Source organism: Branchiostoma floridae, chromosome 6, assembly GCF_000003815.2.
Source record: "Branchiostoma floridae strain S238N-H82 chromosome 6, Bfl_VNyyK, whole genome shotgun sequence".
Lineage (NCBI taxonomy): Eukaryota > Metazoa > Chordata > Leptocardii > Amphioxiformes > Branchiostomatidae > Branchiostoma > Branchiostoma floridae.
In genome coordinates this window covers 16,456,008-16,475,669 of record NC_049984.1, presented here as the reverse complement: position 1 = coordinate 16,475,669, position 19,662 = coordinate 16,456,008, and the positions used below count along the sequence as shown (strand labels likewise).

Sequence of the window (19,662 nt, the reverse complement as noted above, 5' to 3'; positions counted from 1 at the left end):
CAGCCGCGACCAGCTGGTCATGATATGTTTGTTAACTTCGGTCTACTTTGAATATGACAGTATCACCTATTTATGGTAATTTTATGTAGCTGCGGGCCAATGGCTATTTACGTTTTAAAGGAACATGGTTGGTATTTTTATTATGATAATGTTGTCTTCATATATACTTGTACGTTCAGCCTCTTGTCCGAACTCATTTACAGTGTGGATTAAGCAACTTTGAATGAAATGATATATCTAACACCATGAAAAGAATCATTATAGGATATAAGCACAGCGTCACACACCAATGAAGACAAAACAACCAACATATACCAGACCGACGTCACAGACTATGTTACCTACGGTCACTTGTTAGGGTTGCAGTTACATCTAACGCCATATTGATGACATTCTTCAAATCAGCAAATTTACAAACGACGAACCTCCGTATGGCGGGATGATGACGTCCTTCTCCATCTCCCCAATGTCGCGAGCAGGCACGCCGGTGTAGTACATGGCCCTGGCAGTCAGGTGGGTGGTGACCTTACGGGATTCTGAACTGGTGTTCTTCATGGACAGGGTGACGTGGATGTTCTGGCCTATGAAGATCTGTTGGTTGAGGAGATCCAAAGAATGTGTTAGGGAGTCTGCGTAGACGCTTCATGGAAAGGATGCAGATATGTGAGTCTGACGTGCAGATATGTAAGACTCTGACGTGCAGATATGTAAGTCTGACGTGCAGATATGTAAGTCTCTGACGTGCAGATATGTAAGTCTCTGACGTGCAGATATGTAAGTCTCTGACGTGCAGATATGTAAGTCTCTGATGTGCAGATATGTAAGTCTCTGACGTGCAGATATGTAAGTCTCTGACGTGCAGATATGTAAGACTCTAACGTGCAGATATGTAAGTGTGTGACGTGCAGATATGTAAGTCTCTGACGTGCAGATATGTAAGTCTCTGATGTGCAGATATACAAGTCTCTGATGGGCAGATATGTAAATCTCTGACGTGCAGATATGTAAGTCTCTAACTTGCAGATATGTAAGTCTCTGACGTGCAGATATGTAAGTCTCTGACGTGCAGATATGTAAGTCTCTGACGTGCAGATATGTAAGTCTCTGACGTGCAGATATGTAAGTCTCTGATGGGCAGAATTGTAAGTCTCTGACGGGCAGATATGTAAGTTTCTGATGGGCAGATATGTAAGTCTCTAAAGGGCAGATATGTAAGTCTCTGATGTGCAGATATCTAAGTCTCTGACGGGCAGATATGTAAGTCTCTGGCGGGTAGATATGTAAGTCTCTGATGGGCAGATATGTAAGTCTCTGACGTGCAGATATGCAAGTCTCTGATGTGCAGATATGTAAGTCTCTGACGGGCAGATATGTAAGTCTCTGACGTGCAGATATGTAAGTCTCTGATGGGCAGATATGTAAGTCTCTAAAGGGCAGATATGTAAGTCTCTGATGTGTAGATATGTAAGTCTCTGATGTGCAGATATACAAGTCTCTGACGTGCAGATATGTAAGTCTCTGACGTGCAGATATGTAAGTCTCTGATGTGCAGATATACAAGTCTCTGATGTGCAGATATGTAAGTCTCTGACGGGCAGGTATGTAAGTCTCTGATGGGCAGATATGTAAGTCTCTAAAGGGCAGATATGTAAGTCTCTGATGTGCAGATATGTAAGTCTCTGACGGGCAGATATGTAAGTCTCTGACGGGCAGATTATGTAAGTCTCTGATGGGCAGATATGTAAGTCTCTAAAGGGCAGATATGTAAGTCTCTGATGTGCAGATATGTAAGTCTCTGACGGGCAGATATGTAAGTCTCTGACGGGCAGATATGTAAGTCTCTGATGGGCAGATATGTAAGTCTCTAAAGGGCAGATATGTAAGTCTCTGATGTGCAGATATGTAAGTCTCTGACGGGCAGATATGTAAGTCTCTATATATTATCTAATCTCAACGACAAAGTGATTGAGAGATGATTGCCGGCCCCCGGTTTTAAAATGTGACGTAAGCCTTAGTAAACTTTCACTTTATCCTGATCACAGACAAAAACGCTGGTACATTGATTATCTTTGAGTTGTAATGGACAGGCGTCCTTACCTCATCGTCGGCGTGGACGTCAAATTCCACGTCCTCATCTTCAATGACGTCATCGTAAGTGTTAGGCTTCAGTCCGTGCGAAACTGCGGTACGGACTGCCACACGCTCCTCGTCAGAGCCTGCGGGTGTAATGTAGCAAAATCAGGAAATATCACGCTGTCAGTTTCAGTGGGTAATGTTAATGAAAGAAGAGCCGTTACTAACGACAAAGACGACATGTCTATTATTATATGCATATGTAGGTTTAGTTGTGCTACAGTCACCATTACACCGGTGCCCGTCGGGCGTGTGGCCCCGGACTGGCTCTGGAGTCGCAAATTTGTCCCTGTCGACAGCCGGCTAGCCGGAGTCGGGGGTACCTCTCGGTGTTTTCACGATCAGGTTAAATGCGTCTATTTGTTGCCGGGTTGATTTTTATTCTGAGTCAAACAAATCGGGTCCGGTCGTGCCCCAAAATAGCCGGTAGCCATAGGGTCTCCCACAGGGCCACGTAGGGTTCTCACCCGAAAATTGAAAATAAGAACAGCCTGTTTACTACTCAGTGGGGCCACATTTTTACATCTCCAATCAGACCTTCAGGGGTTGGGGGGCCAGTACGACTTTGCATCCTAAAATCTTGAATATTATGTCAAAGGACAACAGCGAAAGGACAGGACAGACTACCATAAACTGTATGGGTTATACATTTGTAGTATGGCAATGTCTTGACAATGACCTTCTGGGTACTTGTAGTTCTCCGTGAGATCCTCCCTGGCGTGGGAGCCCACAGCCTTGGTGCTTATATTGAAACCGACAGCGCCCTTGTAGGTCTTCAGCTTTCGCAGGTTCTTATGCCTGTCCACCTGGAGTGATAATCAACATGTACGTGTGAACACAGGTATTTTGTTCTGTAATGCCAACAGGTATGTGATCTATTGTCCTTTTACGTTGATGTCAGGTAGTTCTTACAGTGATGTAGAATGTAGGTATAGCCGGTAGCCTGTAATGTCTGTTAATGCCTGTTGTCTGTAATAGCCATTAACAAGTCTGCGATGTATTGTCCCTTCCTTCATCTTGATGTCAGATAGCTGTGACATTGACAAATTAAACACAAAGAACAACCGTTGAAGGTATCCTGGTATATAGCATAGCTAGTATACAGAACAACCTTTCGGCAAAGGATACTCTATCACGTTGTGACGTTATTGAATAGATGAATGTGTTACGTGTTGAATTGAGTTAAATTGTAGTATAAGTAAATTTCTTTTTCTGTCACGACATTTCCGCTATGGAACAATTTCATGAGAGATTTCACTGAATGTTATTGCTGTGTGAATGTTATTACTGTCGTACCAGCCAGGTGATCCTGTCTGCGTTAACTTCAGCGAAGACGAACTTGGTATCGTATGGCAAGTACACGTGTCCGGTTTTCACTGCAGAGATGGGGCACGGTCCACAGCAATACACGCCTGAAAATTATATGATTATATATTACGATATATTCTAACAAAGAAAAAAAAATTAAAAAAGACCTATTAGAGAACTATAACCTAGTAATGAAAGACTGACTGTAGCAAGAGAAAGACGGGCCTGGAGACAATTCTCTTTATGTCTACCTTGACCCCCCCCCCCCCTCAACCAGGAGGTCAAGGGACTAGGTAGGTAGGTGGTAAAGATAAAGAACAGACTCTGACATTACAGATGATTCAATGTGTTCATTATGTGACGGTTTCATCAACCATAGACCAGGGAGCTCTCCTACTGTTTGTCAAAGTATCACAAAAATCCAAGACAAGATCGCGGCCTTACCATCACTTGTTTCCTGTGGGGTCGCGTCCAATGCCTGCCAGCCCCCGTACCCCGGGGGTAGGTCAGGCCGGGCCATCCAAGCCTCGTTCCACACGTGAAAGTTCCTGCGTTTGACAGACATGCTTTTTTAATTGTGCGATCCTCAACGTTTTACAACAGGATATCATCACCATTTTCATATATCACCATCATCATTATTATCAGTACCAGCATCATTATCTATATCATCACCACCATCACCAGAATCACCACCACCATCATCAGCATCATCATCAACACCACGATACCACCATCATCAACATCATCACCACTATCACCATCATCAGCAGCAGCAGCATCGTCATCATCTTTGAAAACGCCACCGCCATCATCAACACCACCGTCACTATTACCATCATCACCACTATAATCGCCATCATCATCTATATCATCATCATCCTCAACATTTTCCTACCAGACAGAGTCGCCTCCGTCGATAGGTCGCCCGTTCTCGTCCATGTAGTCGTCAATGGTCATGCTGAGGTCATTGTCGTGGGCAGATTGAAAGTTGGTGATGCTGCGGGCAGGAATCCCGAGACATCGGAGAACTGAGTGGTAAGAAGAACAGTGCACGTGGGATGTGATTGCCTATCGTCACGAAACATTGACCGTGTTACAACGATTCCAACCTATAGTTGCTTGATACTGCTTGATTGTCGTCATGTTAGTCTTTTGTCAATATGGAGAGGATTGCGATTTCGTCAGAGGTTTTGGGACCCCATATGGTTTCGGAGACCAAACATAGAGGCACATAGGTAAGACCAAATACCAAATACTTACACGTAAGTAGTTGGTCAGAACTATTGTTAATGCCGTGCCGTCTTGTGGCGTCTGACCCTTGCATCATTGAGGCGCTGCCTCCTATACCCTTTGAAAGCTGTAGTCGTTTGGGATACATGTATGTGTGCCCTATAGCTATTGACGTAATCTTGCAAGGAGCGACGATTTTCTGACTTTGAACTGTTATTTGTCTTACCTGTTGTCACAACGCCGGAGAAGACCCAGCATTGACCAAAGCGCACGGGGCGGTTCCGCTCGTAGTACTGGTGCAGGATCTCCACACTGCCGTTCCAGGAGGTGGGCGACCTCCCGCCGGCGAAGTTCCCGGACCATTTTCCGGTCAACACGCCTCCATCGTCGTCAGAGTTCACCTGGACAAGAAGCGTTGCTTGTTAATTCATTTTGCTCACTTTCTTTCAACGATACTTCCTGCACAACATCGTCAGCATCGCCGCACAACATTCACGAACTGTAGTAGTATCTACCAAGAAAGTTGTAGTGCAGTCAACTTTCGTTTATTGTATGATCTCTGATCTATAAAAGCACTGACAAATGGAGTATGCAATTTAGCGGCTTCTACTGTACTTGTTAGGGTAAATATTGCAACTTGTGCATGAAATGGATCTACTTTCAAAGACCGTGGTCTTACCATCTTCGAGACGATCCTGCTGACTTTTACAGCGTCTCCTCGCGACCCGGCCTTGATCTGCGACCTGTCCAGAAGCCGCAAGCACACATCCAGGATCTTGGGCTCGAACTGTTCATGATGAAGAACGGAAGACAATATAACATACTATATTTAGTCTTTAAACCAATAGTATGTAAGTGCAACAATGAAAAACTACTGTAATGTCAGCATGTCTCAAAACAATTCGCATCTAGCTATAGATGGCAAAATATTTAGGGAGTTACGTCCAACCTGCCCAAAGTTCCATGGAATCTTCCCGATCCATCCGCTTCTACTTGCGTTGTACTGATACCCCTGTTCCTTCAGAATGTACTCCCCCAACTGGGCATCATCATCTAGATACGTCATATCCTCTGCAAAAGATAAAAATTAGATTACAGTTCCTCAATGTTCTTTGAAACGCCGGTCCTGCCAAAAACGAATTCCCTAGGGAATGCGTGTGAGGATTATTCAGAATTCCTGACAACTCAAACGCAGTACTGTACCAACAACTCCGCCTCTGAGGCGTCGCCAAAAATGTATTGAACAGTCCTGCTTCAACACCTAGGAAAATAAATGTTGTGTTTTTCAATTATTTACGGGCCTGGAAAAATAAAGTAAGAGGAAGCCGAATCTATATAAAATACTACCTTGTACCTCTGAAGTTAAATCGTGTTTTAAAACTCTTTGTGTGTGCATGTGAACTGCATCCATAATGGGACAGAATGTATAAATTACAATGGATTTCTTCATACATTGATATGCATACACAGTGTAGTAACCACCCTACTACTTAGCACAGTAGGAGCACCTTCGCTGGATACTTTTAAAGAATACTTGCATCATACATGTTTGGTGTGACGGATCATTCAGTATAATATAACCTGCTGCTGCCGCGCCGCGTGCCTGCGAAGCTGGTGTGTTACGCCAAAGGGCGGTTATACCGACTATATAAACTTAGATACAGATATAACGTTACCTGTTGGGTTCTTAAACGTCACTATAACTGTGTCTTTTGGGGCAGTATAATAATTTTAATACAGTTAAGCGAAGGTATGGGGACATTGAACTCTGTATTAAAATCTGTAAACAATTCTACTCCCCCCCCCCCCCTACTTACCCCTGACCCACGGGTTGAAGAGCACCACCACGGTGTTGTCGTCCGTCTTTCTACTGCGGAACGTCCTGCCGTCTGACGTCGTCTCGATCACCACGTGATACTTGCCGACGATGGCGTCGGGAGGCGTCGTGATTTTCACCTGCGGGAAAAGGTGTCGTTTTGTTTCTATAGAAGTGTAATATACTACTTCACCTTTATCCGCGGGGTAACCTATATATCCGCTCTTTAAACAGAGTATTTAAGGATATCAAGTCGACTGAAGGTGGTTTTATACAGAAAATATTTTGAAAATTTCGACTTGATATCCACAAATAGCCTGTTTTTGAATACAACGTATATAAGTTACCCCACAGATAAATGTGAACGTGTGTTGCTTATTTGTCTGATACAGGGTTGTCCTAGCGATGGCCCAATGATTTGTCTTTTCTTATAAAAAATAATACACACAATATTAGTAGAACTTTACCACTTAGGTCTTTGTGGCTTCTGTTCCTTTTACAATGGATACTACTAATACATTATCAGACAAAGTTGTATAAAACCAGCTCATTAAAGAAATGTCTAGACAAAGTTACCCTCTGTATCATACTAATACAACAACACGCAAGAAAATGAATACATGTACAGTCATAACTGCCCAAGAAGACCACGGGTACGTGGTCAAACTAGACAGAATTCGTAATGTTTGTGTCAATTGGAAAAATTATCTAAGTGATCACAGGTGGTCTTCATAAAGAGGTGGTTTCTACAGGCTGGACAACAAGAAATTACAGAAGAGGTCTATGCCCTACAATTGACGACAAAACATAGCCTCCATCGAGCTTTCCTATGACGAAGTCGGGATCGTAGAATTCGGCAAAAAATCGGAAAATTGGCCAGGGGAATCAGTCCACGCAAGTGACCACGCCTAGTTTCATGATTCCCCTCCTGATTGGGCGGCCGACTAACTCCTCTGGTAGCAAAACTCCCCTGGCAACTTTTACATGTTTGTGATAGCAAAACCTGTTCTGTTTTTGTTGCGATGTTCAGGCGCCGCCATTTTGTTTTGCGATGTATGACGGGAAGGGCGCCGCCATTTTGTTTTGTGATGTATGACGGGAAGGGTGGCTAGGAAATGTGATCTTGTGGTCTTGTTTCTTATAAAAGCCAGCGTAGTCAGTCTGGTGGAGACTAACTACGCTGGCTTTTATAAGAAACAAGACCACAAGACCAAAAACATACCTTAGCATAGCCTCCCTTAGAGCTCTCGAGCGCAGCGCTGAATTCCCCGTCCTCCAAGGACTTTCCCACCGGCATGCGCAGCAGTGTGCCCTTGTTCGGTAGAGGGTTGTCCCCTAATGAAAACAAGAGAATATGGTTTTTGGCCTTTGGGAATATTAGGCATTCAGGAATGAAAGTTTGTCAAAACTTACCAAGTTTTTCTCTTAATATGAATATAAATTCAATTGGTTATAAACACATTAGAATAGTGTATCAAACACACTCAAGGAAAGGTGACAAATGGAATCTGTTGAAACACTGAACAAAATTAATAAAAATCAACATAAACAGGGTATTTGTGTTTATTAACTAGACATAGCGTGGTTTCAACCTGTGGTATTTTGTTAAAATATATCTATCAATATTCTTCTCCTTCTCATTTACAAATGTCACATGTTACAATGGACCTATGGCGGACCTGAGCGTGTTTATACGATTTCCTAATTAATTATGCAAATAAGATACCAAATTGCATAATCAATATGTCATTATATGTAGCATCCCTTAAGCTATCTACATACCAAAATCATAACAATCCGTTAACCCCCTTGAGTTATTTCCTTTCAAAGTCTGGCACTAAATCTGCCCTGCAATTCCAAGAAGCCGATAGGGGGCCCAAAACCATACCACTTACTTACGGCATCAAGACCTGTCTACCACTCAAAAAGCATAGCCGCAGCATGTTTAGAACTCGAGATACCCAACCAGGGCTTTAGCCAGCTCTAGATTTTTTTCCGTCAGCCAATTCCAATCGTCACGAAAACCGCGAAAATTGATTAGAAGGACTGAACTGAGAGCTTGAAAAACGGGTTTTAATGAGATTATCGTATGCGAAAAGGCGCCGACACACATTGTCAACAATCATAACAATAGCAAAACAAACAGTGTGTGGGTTTTACGGCCGTGGACAGCGTCCCCAAGCTGCTTGTAGCTTCCACCAAGCTATTAGGCCCAAAATCTAATCGTTTCCAGGTCTCATCCAGACCTACCCACATACCAAATATCAATACAATCCATGCTTGCTTCCTTGAGTTATGGTGGTCTTCTACAAACACACACTACCACTTACATACAAACGCTAACCAAAATATAACCTTCTTGGCGAAGGTAAATATTGCAATTTGAAACAACCGTTTGGAATTGAAATACGTTGTTTCTAAATACAATGAATATAGGTATGCCCCGCGGATAAAGGTGAACCAGCATTTATTTTGTCACGAACTCACCAAAGTGGAGCTCCACTTGCAGCTTGTCCTCTCCCACGTCGTACGTCTTCTCGAAGCGCAGTTCCACGGTGAAGGGTTGTCCCCGCCGGACCACGTGATGTTCCTCAAACTCATCCGTGTGGTGCGCACGTCCGTTCTGGTCGGTCAGGAAGTCGATGTTGGTCAGTTTGAGTGGCCCGTCTGAAAAAAAACGACGGATTTTAGACCTTTTCCCGACACACTCAAGTTTTCGTAGTGGCCTGATATCAGCAAAAAAAACAACTTAAACTAGAGTTCGGCGACCTCATACCTCCATGAAATATCTAGAGCTTTGGTAAATTTTATGCAAATGACTTGAATATTTACATGATTTATGCATGGTGAAGTTCATCATTGACTAATGTATACATGTCACAAGTATAAAATTCCCATCATCAATCATTAAGCTGTTTTGAAATATTTGCATACATTATGTAAATCAGTTCATCATTTGCATATTTGGCATCATGCTTCATTACCTATCAAAAATTACGTCTTACATTTATTTATGTCCATTGATGGAAAACAATGGGATTATACAATGTCCTCATTAATTATGCAAATTAAGTGCTCATTTGCATAACATGCATATCATTATAAACATCTTAACCAAAGCTACCTGCATGACAAAATGATGGTAATCCATCGTTCCTTTCTGCAGTTATTCTCTTTGGACTGTCTTGACGAAAACGCCCTTGCAGTTCCAAAATTACTAGTTAATGTTAGGGGGCTGAAACTTTGCGCATTCTGTCATGGCCTTAAAAGCTATCTACCACCCAAATGTCAAGACCATATCATATCTGGGACAAGAGATACTTTGAAAAACTGCTATGATAGAATATTCTCATTAATTATGCAAATGTACTTCTATTTTGCATACTTTGTATTTTACATTGTACAACATTGTCTAAGGTACCTACATACCATAAATTATGAAAGTCCGTTGTTCCCTTCTTCAGACGTTTTTGACAACAATGCCCCTGCTATCTCAAAACTAGCCGCTAGGAGGCCCAAACTCATGTCACTTCTTCTCGAGCACAAGAGCGTGGCTATACACGAGCGCCACCTAATGACATTCCATCATATTGCCTAACCCCTAACCACATATTGTGCATGATACTGATAGTGTGCCTCTCAAGGCTTGCTTCCGTACATACACAAGCAGACAGCTGGAGCCATGTAACATAAAAGACTACATTTGTAAACAAGCAAAGATTTTAATGGTATCCTTTAGAAAGGCAAAAGGCAATGATTTGGGTTCAGACGAGGCAAGGACGGTATATAATGTCCTTGGTCAAGGCACAGAAACCACGAACCATGAACTGGAACATGGCAATCTATTTCAAAGTCCTATCTGGATTCGGGTCAGAGAGTCTGGAGGCAAATAAGAGAGAAGAAAAAGCACACATTAAAGTGTGCGCTACATCCGAACAAGCGAGCGCTGTATCTTAAACAATGCTGTTATGAACTATGTAGTTGCAATTAGCCACCGGGCATGAACTTATAAATGAACTTTCTATTTGTTATTACAAAATAAAGCAGGCACTAAACCGTCACAACAAACACTAACACATTTGTACTATTCCTTTCTTGTACACAAGAGAGAAGAGAAAACACACGTACAAAAGTGGTAGCTGTAGAACTGGGATATAACAGCATTGTAGCATATTAAGTTTGGGTTGGGACGGTTTGGAATGTGGGAGTGGGGAGGTGTTTCAGGGAGGGGCGTGCAAGACACGTTCAAACCGTGCACGTATCTTTTATGGTACGGACTTCAGTTGACGAAAGGGCGCAGTGGTGGGAGAGGGATGGCCCCGCATTCCAATACCGTGCATGCAGCGATGCAGAATCTTCCTACAATGTCCGCGACTTTATGATTAATTTTAAGGAAACTTTACGGGTAGGACTAAGATACTTTTTGACACAAGGTTTACTGTATAATTAAAGTTGTGTTCTAGTTTTTTTTGTCTGTTACACGATGCGAAGGGATTGTGGCGATGTTATCTTCCCACAGATAATGACATTTAAACCTTTAGCGTCATTGACATTTAAACCGAAACAAGTTCAAACCGTGCACGTATATTTACCTACACGGGTGATAGAATAGGTGTGAGATACAAGATACAAGAACGCTTGGTGCTCAAAAATGATCATGAAAGCCCTCAAGATCCTGGGTCCAAATCCATGACATGCTACCGATGTTGTGCTTTATGGTAAAGGCGCGTTGCTTGTCTATCCTCTCTTCGGACTTCAGACAAGTTCAGTTGAGAAAGGGCGGTGGAAGGAAAGCGTTTGGGCTCTGCATTCCAATACCGTGCCTCCGGTGGATAACAACCCACTAGTTGCACTACTCATGTGGTCTTAGAAAGACTATTACCTTTATCTACGAGTTCTCGAAACGCTTTAAGTGAATGAATGCTGAAGGCATGAGCAAGGTAAACTCAGGTGTTTTCGCGAGGTCTCCAATTTCTTCGCCGCCCGTTCGCGCAGACAGTACCGTTGTTTAAAACTTCTGCCTCACGGTTGCCGTACCCCGTAACCAAAAAACACTGCCGTACTACTAATTTGGTGACGAAACGGTTACCTCAACACCGAGAAAGTTGATAGCGTTTAAAAGTGTCGTACCTGATACAGGTTCGGGTTCAAGATTGATCGCGGGCCGTTCAGACTGCCGCCCCGAGTTGGTAGACGTGCCCCACCAGTTGAACCCGGAACCGCCCCGCTGTTTGTGATACGAGCTCGAGCCCACGCCGCCCGACGCCGAGCTTGAAGTCCTCGGCTTGTTGATGTGGTACCTATCGACGGACGAGCTCCGAGTGGTGCGAGTACTGCTGAAAAGACTCCGCGAGGACACTCTGCCGCCGTCGGGTTTGTCGTACCCGTTGGAGTAGAGCGAGTAACCGCCCGAGGTGAAGCGGCTCCCCTGCCTTTCCGACGCCCACTGCTTCGTCCGCCCGATGAGTGCATGTACGGAAGGCGAGCGGCCGCTGTTGTTATTGGCGAATGAATACCTCGTGTATGAACTAGCAGTGTACATCTTGACGTTAGTTTCTCTCGAGTACAGATACGTTTTATCTGCAGTCACGACTTAATACAGCATCTGGCCTGTACGACAAATACCTTATGTCTGCCAGGCGGCTAGAATCTATAAATGACAGTTACGGCAAGTTCAGGCGTCTACAAACGTGGCGGGAATACAGCAAAATTTAAAGTATAAAGTTTCGACCAATCAGGGTTACTGAATAATCTGTACAACTCGTAAGACAGCATTCAGACAGAGCACTGTCCGTAAAAAATAGGAAGGCGGGGCGGGCATTTGAAACAACACTCCAAGATGGGCGCAGTCCATGCACAGATCAAATCAGACGATAATAATGTCCCTTACCCCAGAGACAATGAGATCAAAACAAAAGTGTGCGCTACATCCAAACAAGCATGCTCTGTATCTTGAACAATGCTGTTATGAACCATGTACATTTGTACTTGCAATTAGCTTCCGGGCATGAACTTATAAATATACTTTCTATTTGATATAACAAATTAAGGCAGGCTCTGAGCCGTTACAACACATACTGACACATCCGTACTATTCCCTTCGTGCACAGAAAAGGTAAGAAAAACACAAGTATACAAAAGTGGTAGTTGTAGAACTCACAAATAACAGCATTATATTGTAGCATATTAAGTTTGGGTTGAGACGGTTTGGAATGTGGGTGTGGGGAGGTGTTTTAGGGATGGGCGTGCAACAACAGTGTCACGTCCAAACCGTGCACGTATATTTTATGGCACGGGTAGTAGAATATTGATAAAAGATGTGTGAGATACAACTTTACAAGATACAAGAACGCCTGGAGCTCGAAAATGAAAACCCTGGGTCCGAATCCCTGACATGCCACCGATGTTGTGCCTTTTGGTAAAGGCACTTTGCCTGACTATCCTCTCTTCGGACTTCAGTTGAGGAAAGGGCGGTGGAAGGAGAGGGTTGGGCTCCGCATTCCAACACCTTGCCCCAGAAAAAGTGAATAACAACCCACTACCTATATGACATTAAAAATGGCTATGAGCCTACCTTTCTCTTTACCTGAGTTCTCGAAACGCTAAAAGCGAAATGGACGGCGAAACTAGAGGCGATGTGCTACAACAACACACAACTGCGCTTTTTACGAGCACATGCTGATTACAAACAGCGACGCAAAGTCTTCCTGTGATGCCTACTACATCATAATTAAGGGAACTTTACGGGTATAAGCACTATGATGATTTTTGTCACACTGTTAACTGTATACGAGTGTGTTCTCGTTTGGACTCATTATCTGTTACACGATGCGGAGAGATTGTGGTGTTGTTATCTTCCCACAGATAATGACCTTTAAACATTGTCTGGCCAAATAAAGTTACACGGGCCTCTGAAGGCATTCCGAAAAAAAACAACACTTGTGCAGCGTTACAGTTATACCTGAACACAAGAAGTTTGTCTGTTGCTTTCTTCAAGAATTTCTGCAAAACCTTTCCGATTGACGGATACGTTTATACTCTCTGAAAATTTGAAATTCCTTTTAATGTTGTAATATAGTCCCTGTATATATATGGATAGGTAAGACCAGATGCAGGTAAACTTCCGCGAAATGTTAACAACGCAGCAACTTGGTAAAGGGAGTGTTTTCGCGAGGTCTCTAATTTCTTCGCCGCCCGTTCGCGCAGACAGTACCGTTGTTTAAAACTTCTGCCTCACGGTTGCCGTACCCCGTAACCAAAAAACACTGCCGTACTACTAATTTGGTGACGAAACGGTTACCTCAACACCGAGAAAGTTGATAGCGTTTAAAAGTGTCGCACCTGATACAGGTTCGGGTTCAAGATTGATCGCGGGCCGTTCAGACTGCCGCCCCGAGTTGGTAGACGTGCCCCACCAGTTGAACCCGGAGCCGCCCCGCTGTTTGTGGTACGAGCTCGAGCCCACGCCGCCCGATGCCGAGCTTGAAGTCCGCGGCTTGTTGATGTGGTACCTATCGATGGACGAGCTCCGAGTCGTGCGGCTATTGTTGAAAAGACTCCGCGAGGACGCTCTGCCGCCGCCGGGTTTGTCGAACCCGTTGAAGTAGAGCGAGGAGCCGCCCGAAGAGAAGCGGCTCCCCTGCCGCCACCCGCCGCTTCGTCCGCCCGACGAATACACGGAAGATGAGCGGCCGCTGTTGCTATACGCAAAGGAATACCGCGTGCTCGCTTTGTTGACGGTGTACATCTTGATGCTCGTTTCTCACGTTTTGTCTGTAGTTAAGACTCGTACAGCTTCTCTCATGGACGTATACCAAATGTCTGCCAGACAGCTCGAAACTACAACTGAATATATAGTTACGGCAAGTCCAGACAAAGTTGCCGTCTACAAATGTGGCGGGAATACAACAAAATTTAAAGTATAAAGCTTCAACCAATAAGAGTTACTGATGAATCTGTACAACTCGTAAGACAGCATTCAGACAGAGCACTGTCCGTAAAAAAGAGGAAGGTGGGGTTGACATTCAAAGAGGGTGGGCCCGGGCGTAGTCTGAAGAAAGTTTGAGATCAAATTAGACGATAAAAATAGTGAGTCTTAATGTTCTTACCTCAGAGACAGTGAGATCAAAACAAAGGAATCGATTATTAAAACGAAAATAGTTAAATTCTGAACAGATTTGCCTTTGTGAATAGTTGAGACATTTGAGATCCATTCATTTACATCATCACCACTACCACCATGGTTGACACGTATGAGTAAGTACATGATATGTACATGAGGCGGGCGTCATTGTCTTTGTCAGTTGATACATTGCGGACGCTTACGCCCTCGTAGATTCTATTATGCAGCCAGCTAGCTTCATTTCAAATTCGCAGAAGACAGGATCTGATGTCACTGAATTCGAAGGTGCGGCACGTTGGCGACTTTGCTGCGTCCGTGCGATTCAACAATGTGCTCAACGAGTTTCATCGATAGAAATCGAATCTTTTTACGCTTTTGTGTGTTTAGTTGTCTTTTATTAATTAGTCCTACGTTCTGTATGATATTCCCTTTATCAAGTAAAGGGTAAAATAAATCCAATCAAAATACAGCGACGCCACCGACGTACCGCAGTATAACTATACTCTGATGTACAGATATGTAAGTCTCTGATGTGCAGATATGTAAGTCTCTGACGTGCAGATATGTAAGTCTCTGATGTGCAGATATGTAAGTCTCTGATGTGCAGATATGTAAGTCTCTGATGTGCAGATATGTAAGTCTCTGACGTGCAGATATGTAAGTCTCTGATGTGCAGATATGTAAGTCTCTGATGTGCAGATATGTAAGTCTCTGATGTGCAGATATGTAAGTCTCTGATGTGCAGATATGTAAGTCTCTGATGTGCAGATATGTAAGTCTCTGATGTGCAGATATGTAAGTCTCTGATGTGCAGATATGTAATGTATGTTTATTTTTCTAATTGGTGTCAACAAAGTGATTCAGAGATAAACGTAGAATCAATTCATTTATTGGCCAAAATTTCATAGCAACAAAGAAAGAATAATATCGAACGACTTGTAAGAGGTCTTTATGTGGACTACCATCTGATTTCTTTTCGAATGAATTAAAACCTGTTGATTCAACAACTTTCTTGACAATTATGCACGCGTTTAGTAATATGCAAAACACAGATTTTATTTCTTTTTTTGTGGAACTAATGACGTCACAAGGATTAATTAGTTTCTTCCAAGTACAAAGTAAAGTCAAAATCTAATATAACAATATTGCAGTAAGTATCAAAGCTCTGTATCATTTCAGAAAACAGTATCGCCCCATTACCAACGTTCACAATCAGGAAATAATCGTCATATTTTCCAAACCAATAAAATCTATAAATGTATAAAATCTACGATAAATGACTCTACTACTACTACTAAACTGCCTTCTTATACAATCTTCCTTTCCTTTTTAATGCGTATCAAGCGGAATTAAGGAAATGTTGATTAGTGAAATAGTTCCTGAAAATGTGGTTTGGGCCAAACATACATATGCCTTGTACATATGCCAGATCTCGCGTTGTTTTACTTTTCTCGCGTGATTGATCAGCTGACCACGACGTCCAGCTCGCCGGTGACCTGTGTCAGCTTGTTGGAGGTGAAGGACGCCATGATGGTTTTCTTTCCCACCTTCCTTGGTGTCATCCTCTCAGTGACCTTAACTGTCTCTCCTGGTTTGATAGGTCTGCAAAATTCATGAAGCAATTCATTTGTAATTAATGAATGGCAATGATCTAAAAAATGGCAGAACTAAACTCTATTAGCTAGCCCGCCAAATCTTAGGCCATTTTTTCGAGCACTAAACCTATCTACCAACCCAAAAAAGGGAACGATAGTATGTTTAGAACATGTTTAGAGGATATCACGAGCGAAAGTTTCGCTGCAGTACATACGAAAGAAGTTAGGGGACCTAAATTGTAACCATTCCCAGCATCTTTTACAAGTTACAACCTACAAACACACGAAAAACGCTTGTATGAAACTAATCCTTTCTGTCGTTCTTGAGTTATCTTGTTAATAGACAGACATAGACACAAACGCAAGACTGAGTTCAATGTTAAACATCAGGCATTAATTAGTATAGGAAACAACTGTTTGGAATAGTGCAGATTGCATCATTGGGTCCGAATATCTAAAACGTCGTCAACGTGGAGCAAGGAATGAATCGCTTTTATATCTGACAATCATAACAAGCATGACAGTGATTTTTGCAAAGCAACCCTACAAAAGCATTTACGGTACAGAAAAAGCTCTAACATTGACAATATCGGACATAACGTACGTGTGGGAAATTTTCTTTGGTTTCTGCAGCCCAGGACCTTCGATGTGGAACTCCACCATTGACAGGGTCACGTCCAGCGGATTGGTGAACTCGATCTCTGCTGTCACCTGCTCTCCTAAAGTCATCTTTGTTGGAGCCTACGAGAAAAAGTACAGAGTCATGTCGCGCCTACTAGGCTTTGGTTTGGGTTATATCTAGAACAGGTCACGTGATCCATATATGTATAGTGGCCACGTGTCCTCAATGCAGTCAGACGGCCATGTTGGATAGCACGAAAGGTCCAAGCATGGCATTCACAGTCAACCGTGTACCTCGAGCTCATCAGTGGTAACCAGAACGGAATAAATGAACTCCTTTGAAAATTTGCGAGCTAGCCTTACCTACATTGCTTCGCCAAACTGTCATATTATATAGAAACATCAGTTTTTTACTCTTTACATTCAGAGGAACAGCTGTGGATCGAGTGATAGATGATTCTTCAGCAGAAAAACAAACATGTGCTTTACCGCTACATCTGGATTGTGCGCATATAAAGCATTCTTTTTATATAAAGAAAATCTTATATAGAATATCACGGCACACGACGGCCCCTTACAGAGCTGAAAGATACGGCGAATAAACCCTAAAAGTTTCATAATCATCCACTCTTTGTCTCGAGTATAAGACTGATTCTGTACGTTTGATAAATATCTATTCATCTTCGCCAAGACGGTTATGTGTTCGGCTAAAGTTGTACCATGGTGGGTGACTGTGGGCGTATATGAATGTGCATAATGCAAGAAACTGTTCGTGGATTTCCATTACATTTTTTACAATGTAAAATGCATTATTTTCTCTAACAGTTGGCAAAGCTATCCCAAACCTTCTGCGAGAGCTCACTAACGATGTTTTATTTTATATTTTCCCATGAGCTTGAATGTCCTAAACAATCCTGTGTTCCCTACCTTGACTGTGAGGTCCGGGCTCATGAGGCGGAAGTCATCTTGTCCTGAGTACACCTGGTTAGTGTCGTCCACGTGAGCCATGGCGTGGATCTTCACGATTGCCTGGTCCACCAGCATGTCCAGGTACTCCCTGGGTGTGAAGGTCATCTCTACGGACGCCTCTGGAGGGAGAAGGGCAGGTAGGCATATGTTGAATTTAGAAAACGCTGGGAAAATCTCATCATCATCATCATCGGTCGACGTGATCGCACATGAACCCTTACGGGGTGACATACCCTTTCGCTGACTAATTACAAGACGGGGATACGCCAGGTCTCCCGTCCGGGTGAATGATGTAAATCACCATGTGGCTGATACGAGACAGAGGTTCGCCAGGCCTCTATCCGGGTGATTTGAAGTGAACGACCAACTCCCGACAGAAGGATTTGCACCAACGCACACCGCACCATCGCACCTGTGGGTTCTTGCATGGGGTGTGGCTCTTCCCATGGGAAAATCTAGTCAATGTCAATGATTAGAATATGCTTTTATGTATATCATTGTATGGTTTGTTTTGGTGGGGTCATGTGGCTTAGCTGTATTGTGTTTGACCCAGAAACCAGAGGTCCCGGGAATCAGAGAATCCTGTCATGCTATCGGATATTGTGGTCATGGGGGAGGCACTAGGACGACTTTCCCCACCCCGCCCAGGTGTAAAAATGGGTATCTGACTTGGGGTGGTAAAAGGCGGTAGAGGGAGAGGGCTGGGCTCCACCTTCCAATACCGTGACACGGATAAAACCCCACATGTATACACCTAAGGCTATAAAATTGCAATGGGACTGCCTTTATCTTTAACATATATTGTACAAGAAGGTTGGGGCCAAAAAAAGAACATCCTGGATGATTGATGATTGATACCTCCAAATTGCTTAGATTTTAGTCAGAAAACATGCAAACGACGAACCTCCGTTTGGTGGAATGAAAACGTCCTTCTCCAACTCTCCAATGTCGTGAGCAGGCACGCCGGTGTAGTACATGGCCCTGGCAGTCAGGTGGGTGGTGACCTTACGGGGTTCTGAACTGGTGTTCTTCATGGACAGGGTGACGTGAATGTTCTGGCCTATGTAGATCTGTTGATAGACGACATCAAAATTAGATCTTATCGAGCCACATAGACGCTTGATGGAAAGGGTAGCAGTCCCTATGACAGTGCCAGACTGTTTCCAGGGCCTACACAGACATTTTACCACAGACCCCCTGATGCAAGGGATTAGTTTTTATATGCCTTGGAAACAGCCTTGCATCCAGGCTATAGTCCTCTACTGCACTTGCACAAAGGAGCTATGGGATTTACTAGTACAATGAACCTGATACTGAATATAGCACATGCCTTCTCACTTACACTTAATACTCCTAGCAACAACAACAACAAAACAACACTGTGCACGTGTTGCTGACCAGCATATCTGACAATGTCATCTTCGGTTTTCCCTTAACAGACGTCCTTACCTCATCGTCAGCATGGACGTCAAATTCCACGTCCTCATCTTCAATGACATCATCATAAGTGTTCGGCTTCAGTCCGTGTGAAACTGCTGTGCGGACTGCCACACGCTCCTGGTCAGAGCCTGTAGGGAAATGCAGCAGAGGTAAGCAACAGGATATTTTGCTCCCAAGTAGACTACAATCATGACCCAATAGAACAAAAACAAAAACAAGCCAGCAAAGAAATGAAGAAATCAAAATCAGAAAACATCACGTAATCAGTTTCAATGGGTAATGTTACTGCAATGAAAGAAGAGCCATTACTAACGGCAAAGACGATATGTCTATTATATGGATATGTGGGTTTAGTTGTGCTACAGTTGTGCTACTTTAGGGGTATCTGTGTGGCGCAACGACTAGAGCCTTGGAAACAGAATCAG

At 43.3% G+C, this 19,662-nt stretch overlaps 1 protein-coding gene across 7 annotated transcripts in view; it reads right to left on the bottom strand.

Annotated features, from left to right (window-relative positions):
* LOC118417248 (protein-glutamine gamma-glutamyltransferase K-like) overlaps nucleotides 1–19,662 on the bottom strand; it is a 56,017-nt gene that overhangs the window by 4,842 nt on the left and 31,513 nt on the right. For 4 of the 7 annotated variants that reach the window (XM_035822726.1, XM_035822731.1, XM_035822730.1 and 1 more), the window contains exons 12-16: nucleotides 19,247–19,365; nucleotides 18,702–18,867; nucleotides 17,756–17,916; nucleotides 16,812–16,948; nucleotides 15,486–16,214 (exon numbers count right to left, since the gene is read on the bottom strand). In XM_035822726.1, the coding sequence (XP_035678619.1) occupies nucleotides 16,076–16,214; nucleotides 16,812–16,948; nucleotides 17,756–17,916; nucleotides 18,702–18,867; nucleotides 19,247–19,365 (722 nt within the window). In that variant the 3' untranslated portion in view covers nucleotides 15,486–16,075. Of the gene's footprint in view, nucleotides 1–425; nucleotides 592–2,097; nucleotides 2,217–15,485; nucleotides 16,215–16,811; nucleotides 16,949–17,755; nucleotides 17,917–18,701; nucleotides 18,868–19,246; nucleotides 19,366–19,662 lie in introns of those variants that run through there. The other 3 variants (XM_035822727.1, XM_035822729.1, XM_035822728.1) reach the window with 3 other exon arrangements.